At 43.3% G+C, this 17,565-nt stretch overlaps 5 protein-coding genes and 1 pseudogene across 5 annotated transcripts; all 6 read right to left on the minus strand.

The window, feature by feature from the left end:
- Positions 1 to 4: 4 nt before the first annotated feature.
- LOC132544964 (cytochrome c oxidase subunit 1-like) lies at positions 5 to 1,708 on the minus strand. Its single transcript, XM_060208981.1, has one exon. It carries the CDS (start codon positions 1,694 to 1,696, stop codon positions 65 to 67), a length of 1,632 nt encoding a protein of 543 aa, XP_060064964.1. The 5' UTR covers positions 1,697 to 1,708; the 3' UTR covers positions 5 to 64.
- A 12-nt stretch (positions 1,709 to 1,720) lies between these two features.
- LOC132542985 (NADH-ubiquinone oxidoreductase chain 1-like) lies at positions 1,721 to 5,175 on the minus strand (annotated as a pseudogene).
- A 5,979-nt stretch (positions 5,176 to 11,154) lies between these two features.
- Positions 11,155 to 12,769, minus strand: LOC132543984 (cytochrome c oxidase subunit 2-like). The gene is given in 1 exon segment (XM_060207895.1): positions 11,155 to 12,769. A coding segment is annotated over 1 exon segment (1,086 nt). The 5' UTR covers positions 12,285 to 12,769; the 3' UTR covers positions 11,155 to 11,198.
- LOC132563024 (NADH-ubiquinone oxidoreductase chain 5-like) lies at positions 11,155 to 14,141 on the minus strand. Its single transcript, XM_060229734.1, is given in 2 exon segments — positions 11,155 to 13,461; positions 13,464 to 14,141. Coding segments are annotated over 2 exon segments (1,299 nt in total). The 5' UTR covers positions 14,119 to 14,141; the 3' UTR covers positions 11,155 to 12,817.
- A 179-nt stretch (positions 14,142 to 14,320) lies between these two features.
- LOC132542986 (cytochrome b-like) lies at positions 14,321 to 15,737 on the minus strand. The gene is given in 1 exon segment (XM_060206808.1): positions 14,321 to 15,737. A coding segment is annotated over 1 exon segment (1,176 nt). The 5' UTR covers positions 15,723 to 15,737; the 3' UTR covers positions 14,321 to 14,546.
- Positions 14,321 to 16,583, minus strand: LOC132552998 (NADH-ubiquinone oxidoreductase chain 3-like; the record flags this gene model as incomplete). Its single annotated transcript, XM_060220756.1, has 1 exon — positions 14,321 to 16,583. A coding segment is annotated over one exon (608 nt), but the record flags the coding sequence as incomplete, so codon positions are not given.
- Between the last annotated feature and the right edge of the window lie 982 nt (positions 16,584 to 17,565).

A 17,565-nucleotide genomic window follows, 5' to 3' on the forward strand; every position in this document is an offset into this window, starting at 1 on the left:
CGCCTCTTCTACCCCCACCAAGGGCACAATCAAGATTTAACACCTACAAAATCACCCCAACCCCCTACTTAGCACCTCTACGCCTAGGCCCTTTAATAGCGGTATAATTAATGTTCCCCAACTCCACCTTCTCAAGAATATCCTTATGTCGCATAGTTACCTCATGCATCAACCGAACAGCAATCACCTCAACAAAAGTATGCCGAGCAATACAAGAGAAATTACGCAAAGCCACCCATTCAAGAGACCTTGGACGATTTCCTACTATTGAAGGACGACGGCCCCTCAAAAAAGCTTCCCACTGAATATGAGTAAACAAAGACACCCTACACATCACCATCCCACAACCTGCTGTTCTCCACTGATTCCAGTAATAATAGAAAATAGGATAATCTGGAATTCGTCGGGGCATTCCCCCTAACCCCAAAAAGTGCTGCGGGAAGAAAGTTAGGTTAACCCCAACAAAAGTTAGGAAAAAGTGACCACGAGCCCACCTCCGATGGAAACAATTTCCTGTAAAGAAAGGGAAATAATGAACATATCCCCCAAAAATAGTAAACACAGCCCCTATCGACAACACATAGTGGAAATGAGCGACAACATAATAAGTATCATGCAAAGCCACGTCCAACGATGCATTAGACAAAATCACACCTGTAATTCCCCCCATAGTAAACTTCAGTAAAAATCCAATAACCCACAAAGTAGGGGCCTCAAAACTCAGATAAGACCCGTAAATTGTAGCAATCCAACTAAAAACTTTAACCCCTGTAGGTACCGCAATTAACATAGTTACCGCAGTAAAATAAAACCGGGTATCAACATCAAGCCCGACAGTATACATGTGATGCCCCCAAACAATAAAACCTAAAATCCCGATAGAAATTATAGCATACATCATAGCAACTGAACCAAAGACCCGTAACTTCTTAGTGTAAAACACCAAAACATGAGAAACTAACCCAAAACCAGGTAAAATTAAAACATATACCTCTGGATGCCCAAAGAACCAGAATAAATGCTGGAATAAAACCGGGTCCCCCCCACCTGAAGGATCAAAGAACCTACAGTTAAAATGACGGTCCATAATCAACATAGTCAACCCACCCGCTAAAACCGGTAAAGATACCAAAAGCAAGAACCTAGTAACAGACAGAGCCCACACAAACGGAGGACAAAACTCAGCCTTGTACGCCTTTCCTCGCACATTTAAAAAAGTTACTAAATAATTAATAGAAGCAGCAGAAGATCTAACCCCCGCCAAATGCAACGCCAAAATCATTATATCTGTTCTCACCCCCCTAGAATAAGGGGTTCTAGACAAAGGAGGATATATAGTCCAACCAGTTCCTCTCCCATAATCAATATTAAAAGACAGAATTACTATATACAAAGCAAATGGTAAAATCCAGAAACTCAAAGTGTTAACCCGGGGAAATCTCATATCAATAGCCCCTAACAACAATGGTAACAACCAATTACCAAAGCCCCCAATTAATACAGGCATAACAAAGAAGAAAATCATCATAATAGCATGTAAAGTAACCACACCATTATACACCTCTGATCTTGGCAGCCATATGCCAGGACGACCCAGCTCTAATCGCATAATCCATCTGAGACTCAAACCCCCAAAACCAGACCACATCCCCAAAATAAGATATATAGTCCCCACATCCTTATGGGAGTTGGCCATAAGTCAACGACCCCAACGCTTCACTTCACCCAAACTAAACTCAAATTTATTTTATTTTAACTACAACCTTAATAGACTGAAACCTAAAGCTAAATGTCCTTTCGTACCCTAAAGCCTAAACTCAGTAGAAAGAAGATAGAAACCGACCTAACTTTCGCCGATCTGAACTCAGCTCACGTCGGGTTTTCATGGGCGAACGAACCAACCCTTAAGACCGCCTGCAAGCCTTAGGATACCCAGAGCCAACATCGAGGTCGCAAACCCGCCCATCTATAAGAACTATCAGGGCGGATAACGCTGTTATCCCCGGAGTAACTTCTTCTGCTAATCACAAATGCATACCTCTGTGGGTCGTAGCGCACCCGCACTTTAAATAATAGGAGTCTAGTCTTGCTCCTTTGCTGCCCCAGCCAAAACTGCCGCTGCATCCCTCTACTTGAATTAACATGAAAACTTAAATTAACCTGTTATTCTAAAAAACAGTAAAAACTAAGGGGAATAACGCTTACAACTTAAATTTCTAACTTCACGGGGTCTTCTCGTCTTTCTCACCTATGGAAGCATTTGCACATCCAATTCAATTTCACCAAAACAAACTAGAGACAGTTAAAGACTCGTCAGACCATTCACAGGACCTACAATTAATAGGCCATAATTTAGCTACCTTAGCACGATTTACCGCGTCCGTTTAAGCCCGAAAGCTCACCGGGAAGGCACGACCCCCCATGTTAATCAGAAAGCCATGTTTTTGTTAAACAGGCGGTCCCTTTTTTTGCCGAGTTCCTTTAGCTTTGTTTACCAATATAGTTGCTATTCAACACTGCTTTACTTCCTGGATTAAAAACAACTACATCACTCCGACTACTCATCCCTACATTATCACTTTTACTACACCTGTCCAGTAAAAAGACCCATAAACAAAAAAGGAATTAAAACTTCTATTTTAATCCAGGGAAACTCTGAGGCTTAACCCACTCCAAAAAGATAGCTTCTTCAAGCCCACTTAAACCCCCACTCTTCAATAACTTCCTTTTACACTAGGTCTCTCAGCTTATCCTGAAAAACCTCACTTCTTTTAAAAACGCTTCACTTCAACTCCACTAAACTGATATCTCTTATTTAGCTTCCTAGAAAACCCTTATCCTTAAAGTACGTTCTCCATAGAGCTACACTTATATGTATTTCTAGGGCAACCAGCTATCAACCCGCGCGAAAAGTATTTCGCCACTATCTTCCCGTCTCCGGATAGCTATCTTACGCCAACCCCTAGCGAGAAAGTAGATCGCAGAATTTTCGGGCTATTCCCTAAGAATAAAAAGTAATAAGGCCATGATGCAAAAGGTACATGATCCCATCACTGGTACCTACCTGTTAATCTGTTCATTCACTCACGTTACACTTATTCTATCGCTCAAACCCTGTCTGTTTCAGTCACCCCTACTAAGACAATTAAAGATGATTCACTCAACCCTACAACTAACCTATCAACTATTCAGCAAAAGTTATCCCAACCCAATATATCCCTTCTAAACCAAAATAATAAATAAAGCAAAAGCACCTATTAAAACAGGCAAAACCCGCCGCCACACAAACCCCATTAATAAATCATATCGGTACCGGGGAAATCTACTCCGACACAAAACAATCAATAAAACTACCAAAAATCTCATAAGAGACCTCATCAAACCCCCCCCCAAGAATCCTAACCCACCTATTCCCCCTAAAATATTACCTCCCCCTAAAAATAGAACCCCTGTCAGGCTACTTAGAAAAATAACACTTGCATACTCAGCAATGAAAATTATCGCAAAACCCCCCCTTCCGTACTCCACGTTAAACCCCGAAACCAGCTCCGACTCTCCCTCTACGAAATCAAAAGGAGCCCGATTACTCTCTGCTAAAACACAAAAAACCCACCAAGGAAAAGCCAAAAACAAAATTCCCCCATTAGAGCCCCGAGCCTGAAACCTATCAACATCCACAAAATCAAGTCTCCCGCACATAAAAAAGGGGCCTAAATACAAAAAAACTAACATCACTTCATAAGAAATCACTTGAGCTAAAGCCCGCACAGCACCAAACATAGCATATTTTGAGTTAGACGACCAACCACACAAAACCACCCCGTATACCCCCACTCTCAATACACTTAAAACATACAACCCCCCCCAAAAAAAAATAAATTCCACACCCCCAAATCCCAGAACTACACCTCCATAAAACAAAAGAATGAAACAACATAAAACACGGACCTAGAAAAAACAAAATTGGATTGGAAACACGCGGTGTAAAGTACTCTTTGCTAAAGAGCTTAATTCCATCAGCAAAAGGCTGAAGAATTCCAAACCACCCAACCATCTCGGGGCCCTTACGCCCTTGAGAAGCAGCTAAAATCTTACGCTCAAACAAAGTCAGGTAAGCTACTCTCAATAACACCAAAGCATAAAAACTAACTGACCAAAAAACTACTACCACTCAACCAAGCGGCCAATCTTAGACCTCCTAGCGGATGTAAGCCGCTCGCACTAACTATACTAGCCTGGCCTAACCTAACAACCCCTCGGGGGCCCCTCAAGCCAACTTAGCCGCTTCAAAACTTCGTTTTCTTTAAACTACCCAAGGAACCTTCACCCTCAGAGACATAGTTCAACTTTAACCACTTCCCCGTTAACAGCGGGGCGCCCTTCTTAGACTAATATCCCTCCCTTTTCTCCTTTAACTCATGTGTATTCCAAACCCCACAAGATCGCTACCCAAACCTACCACATTTAAAGTACCTAAAATTAGGGTTGAGAGGGCTGTTTTATACCTCACCTCTAGATTAAAAGTCCAGCGCCCTAACTTAAGCTACCAACCCAGCAAACTTAGCAACCATTTCCTAAACTCCCCCACTATCCTTAACAAACCCTCTACTAACACATAACTCCAACCCCTCCATTCAATACTAATTTTAGAATTAATTTACCCTCAACCTTAAAAACCCCCATACAAATAAACTAAACCCCGCACACCTCCACTATCAAATCCCTAAAAACTAATCCCCCCCAACGCCCCACTTTACCAACCTTCTTTTTAAATCCCTCTTATTTTAACTTCAACCTAAGTAGACTGAACCTAAAGCTAAATGTCCTTTCGTACCCTAAAGCCTAAACTCAATAGAAAGAAGATAGAAACCGACCTAACTTTCGCCGATCTGAACTCAGCTCACGTCGGGTTTTCATGGGCGAACGAACCAACCCTTAAGACCACCTGCAAGCCTTAGGATACCCAGAGCCAACATCGAGGTCGCAAACCCGCCCATCTATAAGAACTATCAGGACGGATAACGCTGTTATCCCCGGAGTAACTTCTTCTGCTAATCACAAATACATACCTCTGTGGGTCGTAGCGCACCCGCACTTTAAATAATAGGAGTCTAGTCTTGCTCCTTTGCTGCCCCAGCCAAAACTGCCGCTGCATCCCTCTACTTGAATTAACATTAAAACTTAAATTAACCTGTTATTCTAAAAAACAGTAAAAACTAAGGGGAATAACGCTTACAACTTAAATTTCTAACTTCACGGGGTCTTCTCGTCTTTCTCACCTATGGAAGCATTTGCACATCCAATTCAATTTCACCAAAACAAACTAGAGACAGTTAAAGACTCGTCAAACCATTCACAGGACCTACAATTAATAGGCCATAATTTAGCTACCTTAGCACGATTTACCGCGTCCGTTTAAGCCCGAAAGCTCACCGGGAAGGCACGACCCCCCATGTTAATCAGAAAGCCATGTTTTTGTTAAACAGGCGGTCCCTTTTTTTGCCGAGTTCCTTTAGCTTTGTTTGCCAATATAGTTGCTATTACACACTACTTTACTTCCTGAATTAAAAACAACTACATCACTCCGACTACTCATCCCTACATTATCACTTTTACTACACCTGTCCAGTAAAAAGACCCCATAAACAAAAAAGGAAATTAAAATTTCTATTTTAATCTAGGGAAACTCTGAGGCTTAACCCACTCCAAAAAGATAGCTTCTTCAAGCCCACTTAAACCCCCACTCTTCAATAACTTCCTTTTACACTAGGTCTCTCAGCTTATCCTGAAAAACCTCACTTCTTTTAAAAACGCTTCACTTCAACTCCACCAAACTGATATTTCCCATTTAGCTTCCTAGAAAACCCTTGTCCTTAAAGTACGTCCTCCATAGAGCTACACTTATATGTATTTCTAGAGCAACCAGCTATCAACCCGCGCGAAAAGTATTTCGCCACTATCTTCCCGTCTCCGGATAGCTATCTTACACCAACCCCTAGCGAGAAAGTAGATCGCAGAATTTTCGGGCTATTCCCTAAGAATAAAAAGTAATAAGGCCATGATGCAAAAGGTACATGATCCCATCACTGGTACCTGCCTGTTAACCTGTTCATTCACTCACGTTACACCTATTCTATCGCTTAAACCTCATCTATTTCAGTCACCCCTACTAAGACAATTAAAGATGATTCACTCAAACCTACAACTAGCCTATCAACTATTCAGCAAAAGCTATCCCAACCCAAACATTTTCCCATAAATCAGCACTTTTAATTCTTAATCAGGGCGCACCTTCCAGTACCCCTACCTTGTTACGACTTATCTCACCTCTCGGCGAGAGCGACGGGCAGTTTGTACACAAGCCAGATTCACGTTCAGGGAAACATATTAATTCCCCCTTACTCCTAAGTTCACCTTCACCCTAATGTTTCAAAATAAAGATCCGTATTTTAAATCTAAATTGTAACACCTACTCCCTTAGGCCGTGGGCGGTATTACGACCTGAATTCACGGACACCAACGATATAATCGCTACGGCTCCATTGAGCCTGTTACTCCTTGCTCGAACAACAAGCTGACAACGGCAATACACCAGCTGCACTTTTTCAAGGCCTAGTAAGATGCGACGGGGATCATCGGATTAAGGCACATATTCCCCTAGGTAGTTAACAAGCCGCCAAGTTCTTTGAGTTTTAAGCACACGCTCGTAGTCCCCAAGCAGCTGCCTGAAAAGCAAAGTTTGCGTCGGTAATAAATGGGTCTCAAATCCATGTCTTCGGCTTCCCGGTTCCGTGGCCTCAGCCCAAAGGAAACATTCCCCCCTTCCTCCGAGGGAGACCTGGATTACACCCCTTCCCCTCGGGGTAGGCTCCCTAATTTTTAATAATAACTCTCCACAATGGAGCAGGCCGTCTAACCACCTTTTGCACTTTACCGCTTAACTTGAGTTACTCAGGTCTAACCGCGACTGCTGGCACCTGGTTGGACTCCTCTAATCAACAATAGCTTAATCAAGCTGGCGCTCATGGTTAAAATCTATCCACTGGAGGTATGAAATAAATTATTAACAGTCCTCGAATTCCTCTGATTGTTCAAACGTAAACTCCTCCAGAAAAAAGCAAAAAACACTAATTAACGAAGAAGGACCGGTATACGCATTCACTGCATAAACTACCATGTGTTAATTGACCAAATTAATAGCTAAGCAAGGGTAACCAGAACCAAACTACCAATCCCTCCTTCGCCCAAATCGCCTCCTCCAATTAAGAAGACTTCACACTTGGAAGGAGCGCGTGCTTTTTACACTAGAGACGACTCCCCCTCCAAAAACCCTAACCACCGCCTTGCAGGAATAAACCAACCCCTTCGACTTACAAGACCGACGTTCTACATAAACTAAAAGCGGACCTACTACGTAGCAGGAGAGAATTATATTCCCGTAAATAGGTTTACAGCCCACCACCTAAACTCGGCCACCCTGCTCTAAACCCAAGTGCATGGAGGACTCCACCCCCCCACAAAGAAAGGTTCAAACCTTCTAGCCCGATAGGCTGCACCCACCCACCCAAGCCCTGAGGAGTTTCCCCCTTCCTGTGAGACTGCAGCTCATTATTGTATTTCAACTACAGGGCTAATTTACCCTCACATCCAAACCCTAGCACCAACTCAGCTCCTACCCCCCCCCATCCCTCACACCCACAACAAAAAACCATAGCAAATCTAACTAGACCTCTCTTCCTCCAACCTCAACCCTCTTCCAACTTAAACACACTAACCTTCCTCACCACGAGCTCCTTCAACGACCCCACAAGACCGCCAACTTGATAATCGGGGGGTCAGTTAAAACCACTAACCGCTCGAAAAACGGCCGCACTACTTATACTACCCCGACCCAAAGTAGGGGGGGGATCTATCTACCCTCCGCCGCGGGGGCATGAACCCAGCATACTCGTTATAATACCCTACCAATTTAAAACGGGTGAGACCTCAGCAGGGCCCCCTCTCCCGATCCTAAATCGGACACATGATCTGCCAACCCGCCCATTTTCATCCTCTATTTTGTACAAAGTGCTAAAGGGATTATAACCCTTGAAACCTACCACATCAAAGTAGCCCGCTAACGCCCGGCTCAGCACCCCTCATTTTAACCGTATTATACTGCAGGGAAAAGCAGCTAAACTTCCTCCTCGGAGACCAAAACTCCAAATGCGCGAATACACCACCCTACACCCCTATAACCCTACCATTTAAAAAAAGAAGACCTCTTCAACTTTCTTACCTTACCCACAACTGTACTAGGCACATTAACCCACCATAACAACCGAAAATATCTAAAGCCAACAATAAAAATTAAAGCAAACCACAAAAGCCAATTACTCGGTTCAAACTGAGGCACCTAAGCCAAAGGGCTAATTTAGCCACCAGCTACCCATAGAGCAGCCGCACTCTTTATGCTACTCTGACTACCCTACCCTTTCTTAGTAAGTCCCCCAACTCGAGGTAACCACCACCGCCGCATATATAGGGAACAAGCAACCTTATAAGAATCACCCCAAGACCAAGCAATAATACCCACAAAGACTAAAGTCTGCACCAGCATAATAATCCACTCTAATACACCAACCCAAAACCCAGCTGCCCCAACAAAAACAATCCCCAAAAGCCTGTTATTCCAAACAAAAAACATCAACACCTCCCCTATTAAAGACATAATAATATGCCCACAAGACACATTAATTATTAACCGAACACCTAACACAACCGGACGAACAACCCAGCTCAACAACTCTACAAACACTACAAACAAGTTTAAACCGAGAGGAGCCCCCATTACCCAAACCCTCCGGGAAAACTTCTTCAAACCCCAAACCCTCCACAGCCTCCCTACCCTCCAAAACAGTAACCCGTACCTTATCACAAACACCGGAAGACACCTAACCCTCTTTACAAAAGGAATCATCCCTAGAAGATTAACTCTTAAAATTACTACAAAAACAAACGTTAAAATATGAGCCCTTCCACACTTCTGACCCCACTCATGAATACAAAAGAACTTAGAAATTCTTAAAACAAGCCAGATCATAAGTACTTCTAATCCCCCCGGACTTATATAAAAAGGCCTACATCATCACTCATCATAAACAACACTGCAAAAGGAAGTAAAAAAGAAATAAATCTTCTTAAACTTATCCTCCAATCAAATTGGCCAAAATACCTTCTTAAACCCACATACGACACCTAGGGTAGGGGGAGGTCTGACTCCTCCCACAAGAAGGGCCGAAACCTACTTGCCATCAAGGTCCCACCCCGCCTCCTAAACTTCATACTCCTCTAACCTTCTACCACCTTACCTAATCAGTAATCTCCAATCTCCTTACACATAAATCCAACTCTTCCACTCACTAGGCCTCTAAGAACCCCTACCCTGTATCTTTTGTAGAATAGTAAAATTACCCCACTCGTAAAAAAATTCAATACACCCTCAGCCCCTGCCCCCCTTAACTTAACTTACTACCCCCCCACCATTTTTTACATGGTCGTACCCTCTAACCTCCTTTCCCCCCTTACCAACCTACCCTCCAAAAGACCCTACCCATTTAAACCCCCCAAAATACCACACCCCATCGTCTTTCTCGTCTGTTTACCTAAACTTTTCTACCCTACAAGTTTTGACCCCCCTACTTTTCAAAAAAAAACAAAAAAAAAAGTATGAGGAACCCTTTTTTTGGGGGCTCGACGGGCAGAGGCGGCCCTCTCCAGAGGGCCGGAGCACAAAGGAGGAAACCTTACGCAGGCCAGCCCTGTAGGGGGGGGTAGGGGATTCCATCCCCTACCCCCCCCTGTCACCCCCCCCACCCCTGCCCTAGGGGGACCAGGAGGATTCCTCCTCCCCCTAGGACCCCCGGACCTCCTTTTTTCTTTTTTTTTTCCTCTCTCCCACCGGACCCCCTCCACCCTTACTTTACCCCCACCCCCCTAACCCCCCTCCCCCCCTACCTCTCGCCCCCTACCTCCCTCTCTCCGGGGCGGGACCGAGACGGGACTCCTCACTGTGCCCCGGGGACCCCTTCTCCACCTCTTCCCCGAGGCACGGACGATCGGAGCTCCCTTCCCTGCCGGAAAGAGGGAGGGCCCAGGGGGCCGATTTCTCCTTGGGGGAGGGGGGAATTCTAAGGGGGAGAGGGCCAGGCGGCTCTCCCCCTGTTGATAAGGAACAAACCCTCTCGGGTTTGGTCCTTCTCTTTTACAGTTTCAAATTTAGGCCCTTTGGTACCGATTTAAATCCTCTTTTCGTTATTTTAACCTTAATACCTTAACTTTACCCCCTGCAAGGCTGAAACCCAGCCGCCCCAAATCTACTACTTTTAGGACTTCTCACCCCTTATATATTAAGCTAAATATATGGTCAAAACACACCCAAAACCTAACTATAAATATAGCTTACTTTTTACTTTTTACAAAATTATCCACTTTAACTTACAATACACGTATTAAACCTAGCCGGCCCTTCCAAATATATGCCCAAAACATACCCTATTTACCTAACTATAAATATAGCTTACTTTTTACTTTTTACAAAATTATCCACTTTAACTTACAATACACGTATTAAACCTAGCGGCCCTTCCAAATCCCTATCGCCCGAAAATTTCCTCATACCCTATTTACCTCTCTAAAAACATACCTAATATTCGTAACCTAAATATTGCAAAAAAGCGACCCAAACGCAAAGGGTACTCCCTTTGCGGTCGCTTTTTTTTACCCCTAAAATCGTCTTTCTCGTCTGTTTACCTAAACTTTTCTACCCTACAAGTTTTGACCCCCCTACTTTTCAAAAAAAAACAAAAAAAAAAGTATGAGGAACCCTTTTTTTGGGGGGCTCGACGGGCAGAGGCGGCCCTCTGGAGAGGGCCTGTAGGAAGATCTGACCCAACCTCCTAACACCCAGACTTAAGCAACCTTGCACTTAGATCCAACCCAATCTCCTTTGTGAGCCTGAACGACAAGCCTGCACTTGAATTCTTGACGCGAACTAAACCCTGCAGCAAGACCAGGCCATTGAAAACCCGGCCTTTCAACCCAACCCCCTAATAATAAAATATATACGGGTGCGAGCTCTTCATTTATTTTCTTAATATTCTTAACTTAAAAACCCCTTAAAAGCACTACCTGGTCTAAACCAAGGCAGCCGACTATAGCTACCTACCTCGACGCCTTAAAAGCCGTTCTCCCAAATCATGCCCAGCTTGCTCCTTCTCCATTTCTAAAACAAGCTCCTCAAACTTTTTAGATCTTATCGTAGACCCCATTACCTTCTCCATTACATCAACGTGAACAAATCCCATAGATTTCAGCCTCTTTTGAATCGAGGGTAAGCGTAATAGAGGGGTTACATCCCCTTTAATCACATTAACTATATCTTTATGCCTTAATCTGTGATTTAAACACTCCCCCTCAACCGCAATGTTAATTAACTCAACAAACGCTTTCAGCCGAGCACCTAGATCACAACCCCCTTCTCTCCAATCACGCCACTCCCTATAGTCCTCTGGCCTAACTACTTCAATCATAGTAGGCATTATAGCATGATATGCGCCGCATAACTCAACACAGAACCCAGAAAACACCCCGCAAACATTAAAGTCTAAACTTCCCCGACTTAGCCGACCCGGAATAGCGTCAATCTTCATCAAAAGAAGGGGAGACCCCCAGCTGTGAAGAACGTCATCCCTCGTAACAAACACCCGAATGGGCTTTCCCTGTGGAACTACCAACGGGCGGTCAACCTCGGAGTAGTCACGGAACCTAAGAGGTCTCCCTGCACTACGCCTCACTATTCGTGAGTCCCATTTAATAGTTTCAGCCTTTCTACTTGTTAACTCATACCTTCAATACCACTGATGGCCCACCACGATTACATCAATAAAGGGGTCAAGATTTGTCTCATCATTAACATACAGAGCAAAAACGGAAACAGTGCACAAGCAAACTAAAAAAATAAAAGGCACCAAAGACCAGAAAACCTCCAACCGCCCACAGTCTAAATAAACCCTACATGTAATCTTGTTGAAAGAAGCTATCCGCAGGAAAAAAATAACAGTAAACCTTACAAAGAAAGCAATGATTAGGCACCTCTCATATACCATCTCTAAATTGTAACCCTGCAAAGTAACTGGCTCCGGCAATCTTATCTGGCTTCTCTCCAACCTACAACCTTCGCTAGAAAGCCGGCCCCACTCATTAATCTTCCTCCCCCAACCTAAGATCTGACCCCAATCTAACATCTGACGGACCCGCCAGGCATTAACCCTGCTATCAAACTTTCCATATATCTGAACCAACTAAGAAAGGCCGACCCATAAACACACCTCTAAAATATATACTACGAAAAAACAAGCAAACCAATGACTGCACATAAACATATTGCAGTTTAGCGCTTTCTTAAAACATCGAGATAAACCCCCCCCGGCCCAAAAAATTCAAACCAGCCCTGATCGAGTCCAGAGCTCACCTCTTCTGACAATATAAATCCGGCATAAACAAGAGGCTGACCCCTTAATCCATCTAAAAAACCCAACTCGCGAATAAAACTTCCGCGGAAGCTTCTCCACCAATCTGAGCTTTCCTCCAAAATGGGCCGTTTAAAATAGTCATTTGTATAACGCACACTAAAATTTTTTTCCTCTCAACTCTCGTTAAAATAAAGCCCTGTCAACACCTCCCTAGCCCAAAACCATCACATAACAAACCAAGGACACCTCAGCAAAATAACTTTTCTTTCTCAGCAAGGGTAGCAAGGAACCCCTGAATTAAAGAATCACCCCCCTACCCCCCCCAAAAAAACTACAAAACAAAAAAGATTGAAACAAAAATAATGGGCCGATGGCAAGCTCAAACCTCCCCTATAGCGATATGATCTCACTCCCCCAATTTTATCTCCCCGGAGCCCGCTGAAAAAACAAAAATATCCTAACCGAGCTCTGTAGTACCCAGTTGAAAAAACTCCAACTAAAAAAAAAGCTACCCCCAACCACCCAAGCGGCCTGTGCAATATTGACTCAATAATTACCTCCTTAGAATAAAACCCTCTTAAAAATGGGATCCCACACAACCCCACACACCTTCCTAAAAAATACCATTTTAAACCCCCTTCTTCCGAGAAACACCCACCCAACCGACGCAAATCCTGCCTGTACCCTATAATAACTAAACCTACACACACAAACAAAAGGGCCTTAGTTACAGCATGAGTTAACAAATGAAAAAATGCCAACAAGGGGTACCCAATTCTAACAGAGAACATTATAAAAGAAACCTGTGAAAGGGTCGACAAAGCAACAACTTTTTTAGCATCACACTCCACACAGGCATTTAAGCCCCTCAAAACCATTGTAATTAATGAGCACCATTGCAGCAAAACTAAGGCTCCGCCCTCCAATCCCCTACAATACCGCACAACTAAAATACTCCAGCTGTAACTAAGGTAGATGAGTGTACTAAAGAAGAAACTGGAGTCGGGGCTGCTATAGCCCGAGGAAGCCAGCTACAAAAAGGAAACTGGGCTCTTTTAGTTCTGGCTCCCACCACTAAAAAAACTCTAACCACAATGCCAAACTCGTGCGCCCCATAACCCCCGCTTCCAAACCCCAGACCCCATAACAGCAGTGCTAACACCAAAAAACAATCCCCTAAACGATTTCTTAGGCCCGTAATCATCCCAGACCCTAAGGACCTGTGACATGGATAAAAAAGAACTAGTAAGAAGGAAAAAACCCCTAACCCATCCCACCCAATTATAAGACTAAATAACCCCGGAGAGAAAATAAAAATAACTATAGAAAAAACAAAACACATTAACAAAGCGTGGAACCGAGAAGGGTGGAAAGCCCTTGCTATATAATGCCCGCTAAATTTAAAAATATTGCTAGCAATAAAAAAAACGACCCTAGAAAATAACAACCCAACCCCATCCACAAAAATCTCGACCCCAAGGTCTAAAGAAGAGTGGCGGAATACCTCAAAACCCAAGACAAAAAAATCCCCCAATAGACCCAAAGCCCCTAAAAAACAAAAGGCAGATGCGACTAAGCAAAAAGCCTCCGAATAGAATCCAACCATCAACCTAACCAACCGTCTTGCGGGGAGCCCCTAAGAGGACCTCTAGGACCCAAGTCTAGCGTGCAGATTTACACCTCACCCCGACAATAAAAACATTCAACAACTAAGCCCAACCATAACGTGATTAAAACACCCAAGAGCGAAGAATGCTTCCCCATCCCAGGTTTTGGAAACCCGAAGTTTATTTTTAACCTAGCTCTCGACCACCCGTGGTACGTCCCCGAATAAGGATCAAGGGGCTTTGTTGGACCCTTTACCACCTTATGTAAATGACCTCCCAACCCCTTTCAATTATAAGGCTCTACCTTTAGCAAATCAACCATTTCCCCCGCCCTCATTAATTTAGGATCCGGCCAATGATCTTCATCATTTACCCCTAAATCCGGATACTGTTTAACTATTTCTTCCCAGTACTCGTCAAACTCATCTCACTCATGGTCATATGAACAAATATAGTCTTCATACCGCTGCACTAGGCCTACAAGAGGAAAAAACCCAAAATAGAAAATAGTACCCCACCTACCCGCCCTAACAAAAGGATCGTCTACACCCTGCCTCCCTACATATGTTAACACGCAAAAATTAGCAACCCAAGCCCAAAACAAAAACTGGCACACGGGATAAAAACAAAATGACTCCATTTTACCACACCAAATTTCAGGCAACACAAACAAAATGAAAATAGATGCAAGCAATAGTAAAATCCCACCAACTTTATTAGGCACCGATCGGAGAATTGCGTAAGCAAACAAAAAATACCATTCAGGATGAATTCTAGCCGGAGTTTCCATGTAATCACAAGGAACAAACCTCCCCCCATCTAAAAGCCTATATGGGTAGAACCCAACTATAAATGCCACTACAGTACAGCTTAAACAAACCCCCACCAAGTCCTTCACCGTAAAAAACCTATGGAATCGAACTAATGAACAGTCTCTATCCAACCCCAAAGGGTTACCCGACCCAGTTGAATGAAGGAAAATAAGATGTAAGAAAAAAATACCCATAATAACAAAAGGCATCAAAAAATGGAGCCTAAACAAGCGCTTAAGAGTCACATTCCCTACTGCATATCCCCCCCAAACTCACATTGCGATATCTCCCCCAACTAAAGGAATTGCAGTTACCATTCTTCTAATAACCTGGGCGGCCCAATAAGCCATTTGCCTCCAGGGAAGAACATAGCCGGTAAAAGCTGTTAGTATTACCAATAACAACAACACAATACCCCTACACCAAACCTTATATAAACGATGAGACCCATAATATAACCCGCGGCCAATATGAAGGTATAAACAGACAAACATAAAGTTTGCCACATTAATATGGAACCTCCGAACTGCCCACCCCATATGAGCTTCCTTTATAATAAAACATACGCTTCTAAAAGCTAAATCTTCATGAGCAGTATAATAGAATGACAAAAGCCAACCAGTTAGAATCTGCCCAAAAAGGCAAACCCCCAGAAGTGACCCAAATCCCCACCAAACCCTTAAATTAGAAGGGCACGGAAGATCGTAAATTACTCCCTTTACAGCCGAATAAATCGGACCAGAACTTGTTGTAGAATAAGGCAACAAAATGGGGGGGGCCTTATAACCCATCTTTCGAGCTTAAAACGAACACATTATTCTGCCACCCCCATCTTACTTTATAGTACTTCGAATGCCGCGAAGAGCTCCCCTTTTGTTGTATCAACAAAGCTTAGTTACCGATACTATACAAATGGCCAATAAAACAGCCAAAAATAGAAAACTTACACTACCTACCCAACTCCTATCCCTCAACTCAGGCCCTAAACATCCCCTCACATCCACATACCCCCCACAAAAAACATCTTTATAACACCACCATCCATCATAATAAAGAATTAGGCAAGAAACCCTGATTATAAACATAACCACACCCATAGGACGAACGGTTTTCTGGGCAATGCTCTTGAACAGAGGGTTCGGGGCTAAAGCAACCGCATAGAGAAACACAACCATTAAACCCCCTAGAAATGATAGAAAAATAAAATGCCTTAACCACACAGCTCCCCTGTAGCCAAACACTAGGCAACCGAGTAACACTGAAAAAAAAGAAACCTCGATACAATTCGTATAATAACCCAACAACCAGGACCAACAAAAAACACCACCTGTAAAACTCAACTATAGCTACCCCGACCCTCTTAGCATGAAGCACCGGAAAAAATATTAGAGACTCTACCTCAAACACCAAAAACAAAATAGCAACCATATAGAAACGAACAGAAAACGGACACCGTGCCGAACCAAATGGATCAAATCCACACTCATACGGAGAAGCTTTTTCTGAATCCCGAACCCATAGCTGAGTAAGCCAATACCTTTGTGTTGCCATAACTGCAACTAACAATAAACCCACCAATAAAACTATCCACAAAATATCCACCCCCACTAAATAACTAGAAAAAGATGTGCATGGAAAACAGATAAGGAAGTCTCAGCAACAAAAAAGGGGCTCCCCAACGATCCCTCTTATCCCGCTTCACCCTTCTACCTCCCCTAATAACACAAAACCTTATTACAAATAAATAATAACCTCAACCAATAACAGACCCCAATGCCAAAGGAATTATAAGCAGAGGGAAAGTCCTCGCTACGCAAAAAAGGACGGCCAACTTCCTAAAGAACCCTAGAAACGGAGGAAACCCCCCTAAAGACAATAAAAAAATACAAATCCCGCCACTAAAAGAAGACCGGCGAACACTCCCACCCCTTACAGAACACAAATACCCATCACCTCTTATTAATGACAGTAACCCCCCTAAGGAAACCCAATAAGCAAACAAATAGTATACCAACAAACCTAACCCCCCCAAACAAGACGCTAACCTTCACCCGGTGTGAGCTACAGAAGAGTACCCCACAAACCGGGAAAGCCGAGTGGCACCTACCCCACAAATAGCCCCCACCAGCACCCTAACACCCCTACAAGCATAAATAACTCAACCATCATGAAAACCGTGACAAATAGAAAACAAAGGAACCACCTTCTGCACAGTCAGCAAAAACCACATCCTCTCCAATCAAATATTGTCTAACACTTCTACAACCCAAAAATGAAAAGGGGCCGCCCCAACCTTTACCATTAAACCTAAGTTAAAACCAGATACTAACGGCCCTAACCTTGACCACCTACCAACAGCAATTCTTATAATTATAATTCTGGACCCAAAAGATTGTACAAAAAAATACTTAAATCTAGAATCAATCGTACGTTTTTTATTATTTACTAACAAAGTTAAAGCCCCAAACAAATTTATTTCTATCCCCACCCAAACACCGAACCAACTGGGACTAAGAATAGAAAATAAAATTCTCCCCACCACTAAACTAGACGAAAAACCCAAATTGCGCAACCTCACTACTACCCCGGTTCCAAGCCACAAATAAAAAAACCAACCCCCCGATCACATGTAAC

This window comes from Ylistrum balloti, unplaced genomic scaffold, assembly GCF_031769215.1.
Source record: "Ylistrum balloti isolate Yb309-2 unplaced genomic scaffold, AGI_CSIRO_Ybal_v1 Utg369552, whole genome shotgun sequence".
Taxonomy (NCBI): domain Eukaryota; kingdom Metazoa; phylum Mollusca; class Bivalvia; order Pectinida; family Pectinidae; genus Ylistrum; species Ylistrum balloti.